At 35.5% G+C, this 15,375-nt stretch overlaps 1 protein-coding gene across 1 annotated transcript; it reads left to right on the top strand.

Annotated features, from left to right (window-relative positions):
• The first annotated feature begins 6,225 nt into the window (after nt 1-6,225).
• On the top strand, nt 6,226-13,895 carry LOC21404788. Its single transcript, XM_010092767.2, is given in 4 exon segments — nt 6,226-7,257; nt 7,259-8,299; nt 8,934-9,982; nt 13,504-13,895. Coding segments are annotated over 4 exon segments (2,688 nt in total). The 5' UTR covers nt 6,226-6,777; the 3' UTR covers nt 13,622-13,895.
• The last annotated feature ends 1,480 nt before the right edge of the window (nt 13,896-15,375 follow it).

The following is a 15,375-nucleotide window of genomic DNA, read 5'->3' as shown; positions in this document are numbered from 1 at the left end:
AGATTCTGTTATTTCTAAGTTAGAAAAATAGTCTTGCATTGAATCATCCGTGTATTGTTATTTTCGTCTTCTGACATCTTCTCAATCTTTAACGCACATTAGCCCCTCCAAGATATATGGATGCATTATGCTTCTCTTCTCATCAAGAATTCGGTTGTTTGTACTAAATGCTCACTCCGATGCTACCGTTGACACTGGAGTTGTCAGAATGTCACGAGCTATTACGGATAGTGTTGAAAAACGATCGGTCTTGCTCTTCCACCACTGTAAGATGTCTAGTTTGTCGTCATCGATTACAAAATTTGCTTCAAAATATTTTACCAGTTCGGTAGACACTTGTGTTGATGACGATCTTGCCGTTTTCTCTTTAGGCCCCGAACTGTTAGTTGACGTTGAAGTTCCCTGTTCTTTTTTACCTATGTTGTATTTTGCTTCAAGCAAACTAAATATCTTTTCTAACATTTTCTTAGTGTCAGTAATAGTTAGTTGCATATCAATTCCTAAATTTACTGCTGCAGCAGTCATCAAAGATTCAGTCTCATCTACTCCGCACCTAGAATCTAAAATGGTTGCTAATGCATATAACATAGGACAACCTAACCAATAATTTTTAAATTTAGTTTTCATTAGCTTAACTATGTCTCCAAAAAGTACTATATCCCATAATAAGAAAATGTTTCTGAAATATTAAATAGTTGATGTAAAGCTAAATGTGCAGTAGGATAATAAACTCCAGGAAGTAATTCAGTAGTATTGTAAAAAATTTCTAGAAATTTTTAAAAAAAATACTCACCAAACTCCCAATCTGTATCGAAAATTTAAAGTTGATTGTTCTTACTGTTTACATATGTTGTGATGAGCTCTGAATACGGGAGTGCAGCCTTCAACATTAAATAGGTGGAATTTTACCTATGTCTCACATCAGTTGGGAACTTTTTTGGGTGCATCTGACTGTTTCTGCAATATTGTTTGAATTCTTAAAGCCGGGCTCCAGAACTAGATATGAAGGATAAAGATTCTCTAATATTTGTTAGATTAACTTAAATATGTCAATTCCTGCCTGAACTACGAAATTGATTATGTGACACGCACGCCGTTGATGAAATTCCCACCCCCACTCCCAAACGATGGTTTTAAACTACGTTTAAACATGTTAATTGCAGCCGTGTTAGCTAACACACTATCAAAAGTAATAGTTAAAACTTTATCTTTTATCCTATAAAACCCAAAAATTTCCATTATTGTACCAAAAATAGTTGATGCGTTATGAGGATATGAACATAAACGAAAACCTATTATTCTTTTTTGTAAAACCCATTCGTCATCAACATAACCCCATGACGCATAAATATCCAATTTTATTGCACCCCTCCCATAGATCAGAAGTACAAGATACAGTAGCATTAAAAGTTCTAAAATTATCAACAAGGGATTGTCTCATTGCATAAAACACTTTCATGCAATCAGAACGAGTTGTGTTTCTACTCACCCGTTTAAATTTTAGGCAGAAGATCGTCTGTATGAATTTTTCGAACTACGCATCATCTGTAAAAGAAAGAGGCAATTCGGCACTAGCTAAAAATTTAGCTAGTGCCTCACGAGCACGTTGTACATCATATGTAAAATTTTGTAACCCTTGTGATGTGAGTGATAGTGTTTGTTGGCGGGAGTCGACACTCCGACCTTGGTGCAACGATAGACATACTTTCCAATGTCTATCCAGATGACCAGTACCCCACCCTTTTTATTAGAAAAATATTTTTTACAATACTTACATACCGCACGAATTTCCATTTCACATGTTTTTAGATTTGGTCGGGGCTCCTCTGTGAAATGCTGTCATGCAGGAAAAGTTCGCGGTCTTTTTCTCCTGGTGCGTTCTCCAACTTCCTCGTTGTGCACTGAAGCATTATCTACTGGAGTATTTTCTAGTTCAGTGGGGGTGGGGTTGGGAGGCATCATTTCATCCTCGAAAAATGGCTCATCACCAAGCTCAGGAAGAGTAATAAAATTAGAAAAGTTTGATGCGGCCATTTTCTAGAAATTGATTGAACTTAAACTTTTTAAATGAAAGAGCAAGAAAATGAGTGATCGCGAGAAAAAAGCTTAGAATCAAAATCAAAACTACAAGATGAGAGATAGAATGAGAATGAGATGAGAAGTTGGGAGTGAATTGTTGTGTAAAATTTATGGTGGAATTAAGGGGTATTTATAGGGGATTTTTGGGGGGGGTTTCAGATTGTGACCGTTGGGCCCGCGGAGGGCCCAACGGTCACAATCCGAACGGGCTTTAGGGCCCTTCGCGGGCCTGGGCCGGGCCGAATAAAGGCCGAATCCGGGGCCGAACTAGGCTTGGGCTGGGCCGCGGGCCTTCACGAGCTAGGGCCGGACTTGGGCCGCGGGCTGAGAAGCCGAGGCCCAACTCTTAGACGGCCCGGCCCATTTGACAACTCCATACCTATGGCAAGTCTAACTTCCATGTTCGTACACATGGCAAATCAAAAACACCCAAATTCAAGATAATTATTCTTAATTAGGGCTATTACTATAGGGTAGTTGTTAGAAGATTTTAGAGTCAAAATACCCTACCAATACTTTATAATTATGGAATATAATATCACATCAAAATTATATCATAACCAAATAATTTTTACTGAAAATCTATAGGATAATTGTTAGAAGATTTCCAGAGTAAAAATACCCTACCAATACTCTATAGACTATAGTTATGTGGACTATAATATCATATTAAAATTTTATCATAACCAAATAATAATTAAATTTAACAAAACATGATGAAAGCCTAATAGTTAAAAATATCCTATGCGATACTGATTTTTTTTCCCTCCCAAAAATTTCTCCTCATGGGTATGAAATATTAAGATTATTGGATGATGGTTTATTTAATCATAACCATATTAATGTAGAATCGTGATAAATTTTAGAACATAGATAGAATTTCGAGAGGGGTATTATCAATGAGAGTAATTAAACTGGATAGAGAAAAAAACCATGAGAAAAATAGAAATAAAGGGAGAACAAGAACTGAACAAGGAGAAACTAGAAATTCAATATAATTAATCAATCGTCAAAGGCTCTGAATTAGAATTACACTCACCAAACTATTTATAAAAGTCTAAAACTAATGAGATAAACTTAGCAACATACCTTAAATATTCTAAATAATCTTAGAGACAAATATAAACCTAAATTTAAAATTTAAAACGAAATACTAAAGATAACAATATATTATCAAAGATAACAATATAAATTCAAATTCAAAAATCATAATCTAATTTATTATTTATCATCACTTATGCTACAGTTTACACAAGCAATAGTAAGAGATGAACAAAAATGGCAAATACTAAAAAACACTATGATCGATTAAAAAAAACAATATGGTGTGTATATCTACAAAAAATATTTTTGATATTTTTATGGTAGGGCATAAAAGTACATTTATTATTACTTGGTAATTTTTGACCGTGGTATCATAATTTAATCATATTAAGATAACAAAGTTTACATATACATATCATTTATTGTTGATTTATTTAAAAACATATATCCTCCACTTTGAACTTTATAATATATACGTGTATATATCACAATATTTAAAGGCGTGTTTACTTTGTATAAAAGAAAAATTGAATCAATTATAATATATATATATATATATGTGTGTGTGTGTGTGTTACAGCATTTAAGTGTACATCAATTCATAGCCTGAATCGATAATGTCCAATTTAACTATTTAAAATATCTTTGAAGGGGAAAAAGATAATAAAAAGGAAGAAAAAATCAATGCATCAAAAGGAAAACAAAACAAAATATCAAGTCATGCACCGTTGATTTGTTTTTTCCTATAACGATTTTTTATTTTTCTATTTTGAAAATGGATTTTTTTTTTCTTTTTGTTTGAGAAGCTAAAATTGAGCGTTGATCGGTTATTGGGTATGAATTTGTCACTTTAAACATGAGAAAATTGCTTAACTTACTTTTAAAGTATATGAATCTAGATTTGTACTCTTTAAAATTATTTAATTAAAAAGGATATTAATCAATAAAAACTCTCTATTTCTATATCTTAGTAGTAGAAATGTCAGTTCGGATAATATGGGCCACACTAGGCGACCTGATCACCTGAAACGGGAAATTGGGCTGACCCAGACTAACACCGGCTTTATGGGCATATGGTTAACCCAATCCGCAAGACTGTATTGATCGGTCCGATTAAATGCTTTATATTAAAAATTACACCATATGACTGTTTTTTAAGAGTTGAATTAAAATTTGGCTTATTTTTACAAATATCACTTATATGGCTTATTTTTTAAATTACATTTTTTAACACTACTAAAATACCCCTTCAAGATTTTGTTGTGTTTTTTTTTTTTGGTACCTAACTAACTTTCATATTTTTCTCGTAATTGAATTGATAAACAAAATAATCCACACCTAAATTTTGAATTACTTTCACATTAATTCATTATATCACATGTAGTTTACAATTTCTTTGTTTTCGTTTCGTTTATACATTGCAATTTTCTTATTATTTGGTTTATATATCAGGATGGTTAAGACAAATGGAAAACTGACATTTCTGTGTGTGTATTAATTTTACATGTTAATGATATATTCTTCATAGTAATAATGTGTAATAGTTTTACTTCACGTCAACTATTGTTATTTAACATGAATATTTTATACTTATATTGTCGTTATTTTATTGAAATTGTATTTTTACAAATATAAATTCTCATCAATTCTATAATTATGTTGCTAGTATTTCAATGACATGTAATAGTTAAATGCTATTAAGTTAATAATTATATTGTCAATATTTCAATGTAATTTGAATTATGAGCTTTGAAATGTTTAAAGATGGTTAATAGTCTCATAAATTGTGAGATACAATATCTACCCCATCTCATAAATATCATTATCATTAAGTAATATAAACTTTAAATACTAGTCTATAAAATAAAATTTTAAAACCTTAATATCATTATTAAAGTTAATAATGTATTATACATCCATATTAAGCCATATGTAGAATATTCACAAACTCGAGCTATATTTTAATTCAACAATCTTATTTATGTCATATATGTCATTAATCCTTCTTTAAAACCTAAATAGAAAGAGAAAAGTAGACAAATACCCTTTAAAAGTACGCGAGTCAAGATTTCTACTATTTACTCTTAATCAATAACTCTTTTAGTTAAATAACTATACTAGTCAAATATTATTAATAAAGAATTATGAATAAAAATCTAGACTCATATACTTTTAAAGATGAATTCTGTAATTTTCTCTAAGGGAGCAAATTCAATTAGGAGTTCAAACATAGAGTTTCGGCCCAACCCAACTAAAGATTTCAAGCCCAGATTTTCAAGTGGGGTAGGGACCGAGCCGAAGAGTCGGCCTCCGGACCAACCCAAATGAACATCTCTACTTGATATCTATTTGATTAAGCCTAAAATATTTGAGATAGTATAAATAAACCTAAAACATGATACATTTGCATAATATTTCCAAAAATATAACTATAATAAGGGTTCGTTTAGTTCGCTGATTCGAGTTTTTAATTCGAATTGAGATGTGACTTTATATGAAAGCTTTTTATTGTAATAAAAAAGTTAGATTTGACTGTTTCTGAGAATTTTTTACTATAACAAAACTCAAATCAGTGAAATGAACGGGGCCTAAAACTTTATAAAGATTAACATCAAACGCTAACCACGACAATCCTTTAAAAGAAAACCAAGCACGATAATACCTTTTGTATTCTATTAATCATCCATACGAATATGAACTGGCTTCAGAAATAATTATTCCACTTAAACGACAAGAGTTCATTACAAAATATATTAGTTTTTTTACAAAGATACTTAGTAATAATATAAATATACCTCTTGTACGGGTCCTAGTTAGGCATTTTGGCAATATATAGATAAGATCAAAGTTTGGAACAATTAATAATTTACAATTTTTATTTTCTTTTACTTTTTCCTATATAGACCCGTAATGCATCATTTGGACCGAGTCCATATATTACTCTATCCTATTCAATCCCAAACCGACCATACCCGGTTCACGGCAACCGGTCCAACCACTATTTGTAATTGTTCCTCTTTATTTTTGAAGAGAAAAAAGAAAAAATTAAAAAATATATATTCATTGCTTACATAATTTGTTTTTCTTACATTCCCACATTTTCTTCTCCATCTTTCTTATCTATTCTTCTTCTTTCTCTCTCTATTTTCTCTCTCTTCTTCTGAGAGTTTCTTTGCTGGTAACAAGGTAAGAACCGAGCTTTTTCACGGGAATCGCCGGGTGGGCTTTTGCCCCCATTTCCGACGATGATTTCACCTCCATGGAAGGAAGCTCCGAATCTGTAAGTTTCCGAATCTCTGACCTATTTTATTGACGGTGCAGCTTCGAAAGGGTACTTTTTCCTTTCTGGAAACCCTAAATTAGATTGCTTTCTCGAGCTTGGAGCTCCGCTTGATCTTCGATTCTTCGGACGTTAATGGTGGGATGATTTTTGCTTTGTTCAAGGATCTTCGGATTTTAACGTTATTAGGGTTCTTGGCGAATTGAGAAATTTACTTTATTGCGATTTGACTTGGACGAATTATCAGGCCTAGGGTTTTGGATTTGAAGAAGCATTTGTTTGTGGAAGGGAAGAGATTGGGGGATTCTATCTGGTTTCTAGGGTTTGTTTTGTTGGATTCGAGACGGGAAAGATAGGTGTGGGTTAAAAAGATAATGTGTATACTTTGTGTTATACAGAAGTGGTCTCGCCGGGTTGCTACGATGCTTCCTTGGTTAGTTATTCCACTAATAAGTTTGTGGGCTCTGTCCCAGCTGCTGCCACCGGCTTTTCGCTTTGAAATTACCTCACCGAGGCTGGCCTGTGTTTTTGTGCTTTTGGTTACTCTCTTTTGGTACGAGATTTTGATGCCTCAGCTGTCGGCTTGGCGGGTGAGAAGGAATGCCCGGCTTAGGGAGAGGAAGAGGTTTGAAGCTATAGAAATGCAGAAGCTTCGGAAAACAGCCACGCGGCGGTGTCGGAACTGCCTGACTCCGTATAGAGATCAGAATCCGGGTGGGGGTCGGTTTATGTGTTCGTATTGTGGGCACATTTCGAAAAGACCGGTCTTGGACTTGCCTGTGCCCCCTGGGATGTCAAATTCGGGTATTATCAAAGAGTTGGTTGGAAAGAGTCAAAGAGTTGGTTGGAAAGAGGGGCAAGCTATTAAATGGAAAAGTGTGGTCTGATAATGGGTGGATGTGTGGTCAAGATTGGTTGGAGAATGGCAACTGGGTTGGTGGTTCTGTTGCAGGGAAGTCTAATTATTGGAGGAAGAACGGCAGCAGTCTTTTTGGAGGAGACGAAAATTGTTTGGCGGAGAAGTCTTACTCAGGTGTTGTTATTTTTGCCTGCAAGATTTTGACGTCGTTTTTCTTGAGTGTTAGATGGCTTTGGAGAAAGATTTTTAGAGTTAGTTCATCCGGGGAAGATGCTTCCTCTGACACTGAGCATAAGGGGTTGCAGGCAAAGAGGGGTGAAAATGGGGGGAATTTTCATGAGAGCAGAGGAGAAAAGGCACGCAGAAAAGCTGAAGAGAAGAGACAAGCTAGATTAGAGAAAGAACTTTTGGAGGAGGAAGAGAGGAAGCAGAGAGAGGAGGTTGCAAGATTGGTGGAAGAACGTAGGAGATTGAGGGATGAGAAACTGGAGGCTGAAAAAGATCGTGGTAAAACATCAGCTCCTGTCAGGGAGAAAGATGGTAAGAAAGAAGCAGAAAGAAAGCGTCAGGAGAGAAGAAGAGAGAAAGACAAGGGTTCTAGTAAGAGCAACTCTGATGTAGAAGAGCTGGAAAAGAAACCAGGTAAGGAAAGTGAAAGAAAGAAAGACTTTGATAAGAAGAGTGAGAACGACCGACGGGAACAACAGAAATCAGTGACTGATCTTGTAAAGGGCCAGACCACTGAAATGGGGCATGGAGTGAAAAATGTTGCTGCAAATAATTTTTACCGGGGTAATGCTGGAACTAGGTACCTGGATCGTATGAAGGGTACTATTTTCTCTTCTTCTAAAGCATTTAGCGGAGGCAGTTTCTTTGGAAGGGGAACTAGTGCTGCTGCTACTACGATGAAGGAAGTCAAACCTAATAATCCTGTAGAGCATGGCCATATTTCTGTCCACAATAAAGATGTTTGTCCACCTGAACGTGTAGCTCTACGATCTTTTATGAATGGAGATGATAAGAACATTAATCGTCTGGTAAATTCTCTTGACTCGTACCCGAGCCTGATTTTTGTATACTTTCCGTTGAGATGCTTCTCTTGCTTACTCTAACCTTATGAAAAAATATGCAAGTTCTATTATGGAAATAGATAGTTGTCCTTTTCTTTAGAGTGCTTTTATAGCTTGCTTTTAACTTTCAGAAAATTACACTCGTGCTATGAGGGCATTATATCATTATCCCCTTCTGATTTCTCATGCCATACCTGTATCTACCTGCATAATGTAGATAATGTGGTTCTGATAGCAGATTCATAACATTGACTTCTAGTGTGGCCATATTGATTGACTGGGATACGGGTACAAGCCATATTGGTTGACTGCGATATGGGTTATTTGTCTCTGAGTTTTGTGCGTCCAAAGTAGAAAAGAATGCCAGTTTGATTGATCTAATTAAGCTTTGGCAGTGATACCTTATATGTTTGTTGTTGTTGTTGTTGTTGTTGCTGCTGCTCTATCTTTATTATTTCCTACCTATTTAATGTTGTTTTAATTTTTCGGGCACTACTGACAAAGTTACATTTTCATTCCGTTGGCTCATTTATGGCGATCAGAATATTATTAGCAACATTTATCAGATTTTGGTGTTACAATGCCGAGTTGTTCATTGCAGGTCCACTCTGAAGCACAACCAGGTACAGCACCTAGAAAATCTTGGCAGCAATTATTTACTCGTTCAACACCTGTTCCTCCCTCCTCAAATGCAAATGTCATAAGTAGACCAAACTTGAAGTTCCAATTAGAAGCTCAAAGTCCACAGTTATCTGGTCAACCATCAACAACACAATCGTTTGATAATCCAATAAATTTTGGGTCTCCTTTTGCTCTCTCTACCTATCCAAATGTATCAATTAGCAGTAGTCTAGGATTTTCACCTGCAATTGAACCTATGTTCCCTCGTGTTGGGGAAGTGCCTCGTGAACACATACCAGAGGAGCCAGAACTTTTTGAAGATCCCTGTTACATTCCTGATCCAGTATCTTTACTTGGGCCTGTTTCAGAATCACTTGATAATTTTCAGCTGGACCTGGGCACCAATCCTGCTATAGATTTTGGACTGGAAAGGCCTCGTACTTTAAAGAATGTTTCTGCCACTTCTGATGTCAATAAGCCATCTCCTATTGAGTCTCCAATGTCACGAGAAAAGCACAATGTTTCTAGTCGGTTCCCAACAACACCAAAGGCCCATGATATGCATACTTTATCTGTGGATGATGCAAATGCTAGTGAAACGGGTATGTGGCAGATGTGGAACTCTTGTCCTCTTGGTCAGGATGGTCTAGGTTTGGTAGGTGGCCCAGCCAGCTGGCTTCTACCCTCTGAACTGAACAGATCGAGCAAGGATGAATTTGTGCACCCTTCATCTCAGAAGACCATGGCCTCACTGTTTACAAAAGAGGAACCAGTCCTATCTGGAACTCAATCCCCTCCAAACATTTTTCTTCGTAATGGCCAGAATGGTGGGACATTTAGCCCTGTTACTGGTTCACGTGATCCTGACCCATGGTTACAGAAAGCTTTTATTCCACCTTTGTCATCTGGTGAAAGTCACTTTGCTCTCAAACCTCAAGAGGAAACTACTCAGAGTGAAATTATTTTTGGAAGTCCCAGAAGAGCAACCAATCATCCATATGAGCAGTCTCCAGCCACTTGTTGGTCCAAGTAAGTGCTTGATCCTTTTTCATATTGACATTTCGTTTCCAAGCAGCTTGAATCTTCTGACATGTATTTCTGAGAATTAATAGATTTATTCGAATGTATTATGTTTGTTCCTATCATGTTTAATGGTGAGATGAAAAGTTTCGTAGTCTTTGTTGCCGTATGAATCTACAAGTTAACTTTCCCTAAGTATAGACATTCCTTGCGTTCTTTTAACATATCACAGTTGTTCTTGTTTTAGATAGCTTGAAGTTGTCATGGAGAGATTTTTTTTTTTTTAATACATTCTTGTTGTCATGGATCTTACAACTTAGACGTTGGTCACTCATCTCTATTCTTAGAGTAGGAGTTCGTTCCTTCTTGTGTTTCAAATGTTTCCTCCTGATGGTCCTTCTAGTTGAGTCCAGTAGGTTTCTTTTCTTCCTTTTTGCTTCCAACCGTTTGTTAATGCCACAATTATTGGGTTGAGAAATTGACGTGATAAAGATTAGCTTTTTAGCTTTTGCTATGTAGCCTGTGTTGACACTTGACACCAACTACCTGTGCTTATTCCAACGATTTCTCACCAACTACTTATGTTGACACTTGACATCACTATATGATATTTTCCAGTCTTGATATTTTAAATTTTTCCGAGGCAGTTACCTTGGTCGATTATAGTCCATCTGTTGCCGCTTAGCGAAAGTTGGTTCGAGTATTTTGGTCATCGATTACAAATACACATTACAAATAGGATTAATTACGAAAATTCCCTTTGAACCATGACCTGTGTAACATTTTGCCCGCCCCCCCGCTCTCTCCCCCCCTCCCCGCTCGTGTTTAAAATGTAACTTCTGCTCCCCCTGAAATGTGAAACGTTATCAAGAAAAACCCCCTTCCATGAGAATTTTTAACGGAAAGTTAGTTCATGCTATTTAATCTGGGTATTTTGTAATCATGTGTGTATAAATTTAATTTGAGTTAAAATTTAATGTTAATTTGAAAATCTTTTTATTAGAACAAATTTAGCATTATTGCGCCATTAAAAAGATATTGAGAAGTAAATCAGAAAACGTTAATTGAAGTCAACTTCTCTCTTTTGTTCTAAAGATATTGAGAAATAAATCAGAAAACCTTAATTGAAGTCAACTTCTCTCTCTTTTGTTCTCTAGTTCGTCACTACTACTACTACTACTACATTTTATACTTTTCCTTGCTCACTTCCGCATCTGTAGTGTCCACAACTGGGCAAGTTGCCAATAACATAAACTTGGAAGCAATCTTGGTTTCCATTGATGATTTTTTTTTAATTGGTGGGTGTACTTCCGTTTGGCTTTTTTTTTTTTAAAAAAAAAGAAAAACTTTATTGATAAAATCAATAAAAGGCAGGGGATAAGGAATCCTCCAACCCATGAAGTACAAAAAGGCCAAAAACCTGACCAAAATAAGATAAACAAAGACCAGAATAAGATGAACAAACACTCTCTCAAATCAATTTCCTATTACATCTTTCCAGTTCAAATTGATCAAAGAGAATGGAAATCCTTTTAAAAGCTTTATCTGAAGCCGCCCATAGCGATTCAAGGAATTTTTTCTTCTCAAAAATATCAAATGGCCCCATCTCCTTTTCCTCAAAATTTCTGGCATTTCTTGCCATCCACATGAGCCCAAAGAATCGAAAGTACCATACTATTAGTACTTCTGTTTGGCTTGTTAAACCTCTAAACCATGAGGCCAGGAGTATATGTTGTTGATGAACTTGTAAATTGTGATATGACCCAATGCCGCTTGGATATAATCAGGTAGGAGAAGATCTTGAAGTTTTTCAGTCTTCAAATTTGAAGATTTTGATTTAAGAGTATCTTGCAAGTTTATTATGTGAGGACGATGGAGATGGGTCTATTAGAACTTCAAGGACTAGGCTCTAAGTCGGGGGGTGGATGATGAGTTGACCTAGATGCTTAGTGTCACGGAATGAGGATGGCAGTGACTAGGGCTTGGGGCAGCGAGGTTCTAAGGTTGGGGATCTGGGTTTCTCCTGATTTCTTTCAAGGAGATCTGAATATCTGATTTTCTTTTTCCTTATTTTTTATCATATTAAATGAAAATGAAAATTTATTTTAAAAAATGTAAATTAAGAAAGATGGGTAAAAGAATAATTGTGCACTAAATTGTTTAATAACAACCATAGTTGAGGGACATGTGTCCTTTCGGTTAAAAATTTAAACGGAAGGGTTTTTTTTGATAATGTTTCAAATTTCAAGGGGAACGGATGTTACATTTTGAACATTGAGGGGCAAAGTGTTACAGGGGTCATAGTTCGGGGGGAATTTTTGTAAGGCACTAAGTTTGTACTTTGTTATCATAAAAGCATTGCTGCATAGGTTTAAATATAAAGTGTTGAAGGATCTGTGGTCTAGTTTGCTCTATTATTGTCGTCACTTGGTCTTTTTTCCCTCTTGTACTTCAAGTTGGTTCTTTAAAAGCAAAGCAGTTCTTCAACAGATGAGGACAACATATGCAATAGACGGGTAATTATTACCGCTATCTATCTGTGACTTTGACCCCTAATTGTTTTATCACACTGTGATAATGCCTGAGAAAGTTATTATTTGAAGCGATGCTAAGGGTGATATTGAATCTTATGAACTGTTGTCCAAGTTTTTGGATGAGATCAACTGCTCTTTTTTTGATATGACAACCGACCTTTGGATAAAATGGGACCAAAAAGAAATGGGGAAAACGCTCATGATTTTAGAACCTGTTACACCACATATATAACGCTAAATTTGGATTTCAGTCGAATCAGCCAATCCAATTACCAACCTGGTGCGTTCTTAGGGTCTTAGGGAGGAGTTAAGGGGCTCACTTTTCACACTTCATGCTTCGTAGATCTCAGCTGTGTGGATTTTCGTGGGGAAGCCACTTTCTGGACCTCTCTGGTTGCCTTTATTTGTACCCAACTATACCTTTAACGGTAGATGATAGAGTTCCTGCCTTCGGTGAAAGTTTTGAATGTGTTCAATTGGAAGGAAGTGATAGGCTGTTAGTATTTATGCCCTTCTGATAGTTGGTGTTCTTTCTGTTGTGTTTTCATTTTAGCTTTCTTTTTGCTCTTTGAGACTTCTCATCCTCTTCCCTTTGTATGTATGTGATTACATCATGAATTAAAGGAAGTTTTGTTATTATAAAAAAGAAAAATGTAAATAATGCCCTTGAGGAAAGCCTTGGCGTTGAAATTTTTTAGGGTGGCATGAGTCCCTAAGACCATAATTTGCAAATGTCCATGCCATCTTCACCATGCAGCATAAAGGTCTCGCCCTGAAAATGCGGCCAGCAAAACAAACATATCTGAACGCCACTGATTCATATCATGTTAGAGAGTGATACCGTTAGGCTGTTAGCTTTGCAATGTTGGTTCTGTTTGTGCTGGTTTTCTCATTTGGAGCGTCTTTTTCGATTTATTTTTCCTCTCATTCTCTCTTAATGGATGTTTTGGTATAGTGCATATCTAATTCTGCATTTGTGTTCTTTTGTTTCGGCAGAAAGGAATGGGCTGTGCAGAGTACAGGGGAAGGTGTTGGAAAGTCGTCAGTGGCAAGACCCCATGTTGGGAGTACTTTTCCTGCCCCAGATGTACAGTCACTTTGGTCTTTTGATTAAAAAGAAAAAAAGTATGAGGGACTTGAGAAAATACACCTGTTCTCTTGAGAGGCAAATAGCCTCTTTCAGAAGAGAGTTTAGAATACTGGACTGGACGCATTGTATCTTCCTTATCTTCTTTGTAAGGGAGATTGATGTTTTACTTAACGTCAGCATTGAATAGGAATACACACGTGGCGCTCTTGCTCTTGCACGTCAGTCAATGCTTCTCTCTCTCTCTCCTAATATTATGGTTCAAATTTCAGAATGGAGGCATTCCCTCTCTTTTGCGGAATGGAACTGACTTGATGAGAATGCCAACACAATCAATCGTTTTTGCTCTCCAATGGAGCCTTTTTCTTTTCATTCCTCTTCTTCTTCTTTTTTTTTTTTTTTTTTTTTTTTTTTTTGGGGGTTTTTTCCCTTTTTTTTTTTTTTTTTTTTTTTTTTTTTTTTTTTTTTTTTTTTTTGAGGGGAGATTGCATTTCATATTAAACAAAGTTAAAGATATCACGGTACAGTGCTGATGACTTAACAGAGGGAAGGACTAATGTCTGAGGCCCGAAATTAGGAGAGTACCGCGGCACACTTGAGCACACATGAGGCTTTTTTTGATAAAATTGTTATGATCAATTGAAGCTTTCAATTGATGGAGGGGCGGATCTCCCTAGCGTTAAAGTTACGTTAAAGTTACATTAAACACCGTCAAGACATCAGGACACCATAATAATACTGGTATCTAGAGACATAGATCTGCCCCTTCATCGTTTGGGCACCATAACTCTATGAAAAATTTCGTAGTCTTTGTAGCGATTGACACGAGTTTGTTGACCAACTTTTACAATCGAATGCCGGGCGACGAGTCTAGAGACAGCGCCTAAGCTCTAGCTAAACACTACACACCTTTGCTTTAGTTTTCATTTGAGAGAGAAAGTTCTTTTTATTCTTTTTAGAATCACGACGGTGATGTTTGGTATATAGGTTCTACCATTAGTTTTCATTTGAGAGAGAAAGTTCTTTTTATTCTTTTTAGAATCACGATTGTGATGTTTGGTATATAGGTTCTACCACAGTGTAAATTCATGATTTTAATTCTGCTATAGTGTTTTTTTATCATACAAAATTTAAATTTCAAACATCATAATTAAGAATTTTGATTTGAGTCCATATACTAAACAGGTTAAAAGTGTGAATAAGTGATAATCAATTGCCAAATATTTCACCTTTGGAATGTCTTTCTTAGCAATTTGGTTCTTGACTTGTCAACGTTTCCCACTAACTATAAATTGGTGAGTTTTTAAAAGTCTCTTTCAAAATAGTTATTCATTAAAAAACTTGATAATATGACGTGATAAGAATTTGATTTCATTGATTATCATAAAAAAAAATTTTAGTTAACTATACAATTTATTATAACCGTTAAATCAATATCTTACGGTTAAATAATGATGCCGATTAATTGATAAATATTAAAATAACCATTAAAACTACACTCATATACACACATATTTTTAAATTTTTGATCGAAATTTGTTTGGAAGTGGTATTATTTTAAAGAGTTATGATTTTGTATTTTAGCTATGAATTTTCACCGCCAAACACATTAAAATCATTCAAACCGCATAAAACAGTTGTAGTATATTCTTATTTGTATTCAATTGCGAATACTAATCGGTTAAAGAATTCAGTTGTTGGAATAATTCAAGGTCAAGAGTCAAGACAATATGCTGCATTTTTGGAGCAAATGGAATGTACAATATACTGTGGTACGTGTT

The sequence above is a fragment of the Morus notabilis genome, unplaced genomic scaffold (assembly GCF_000414095.1).
Source record: "Morus notabilis unplaced genomic scaffold, ASM41409v2 Scaffold442, whole genome shotgun sequence".
Taxonomy (NCBI): Eukaryota; Viridiplantae; Streptophyta; class Magnoliopsida; order Rosales; family Moraceae; genus Morus; species Morus notabilis.
The sequence above is the reverse complement of the archived record's forward strand: the minus strand, read 5'-3'. Positions and strand labels throughout refer to the sequence as shown.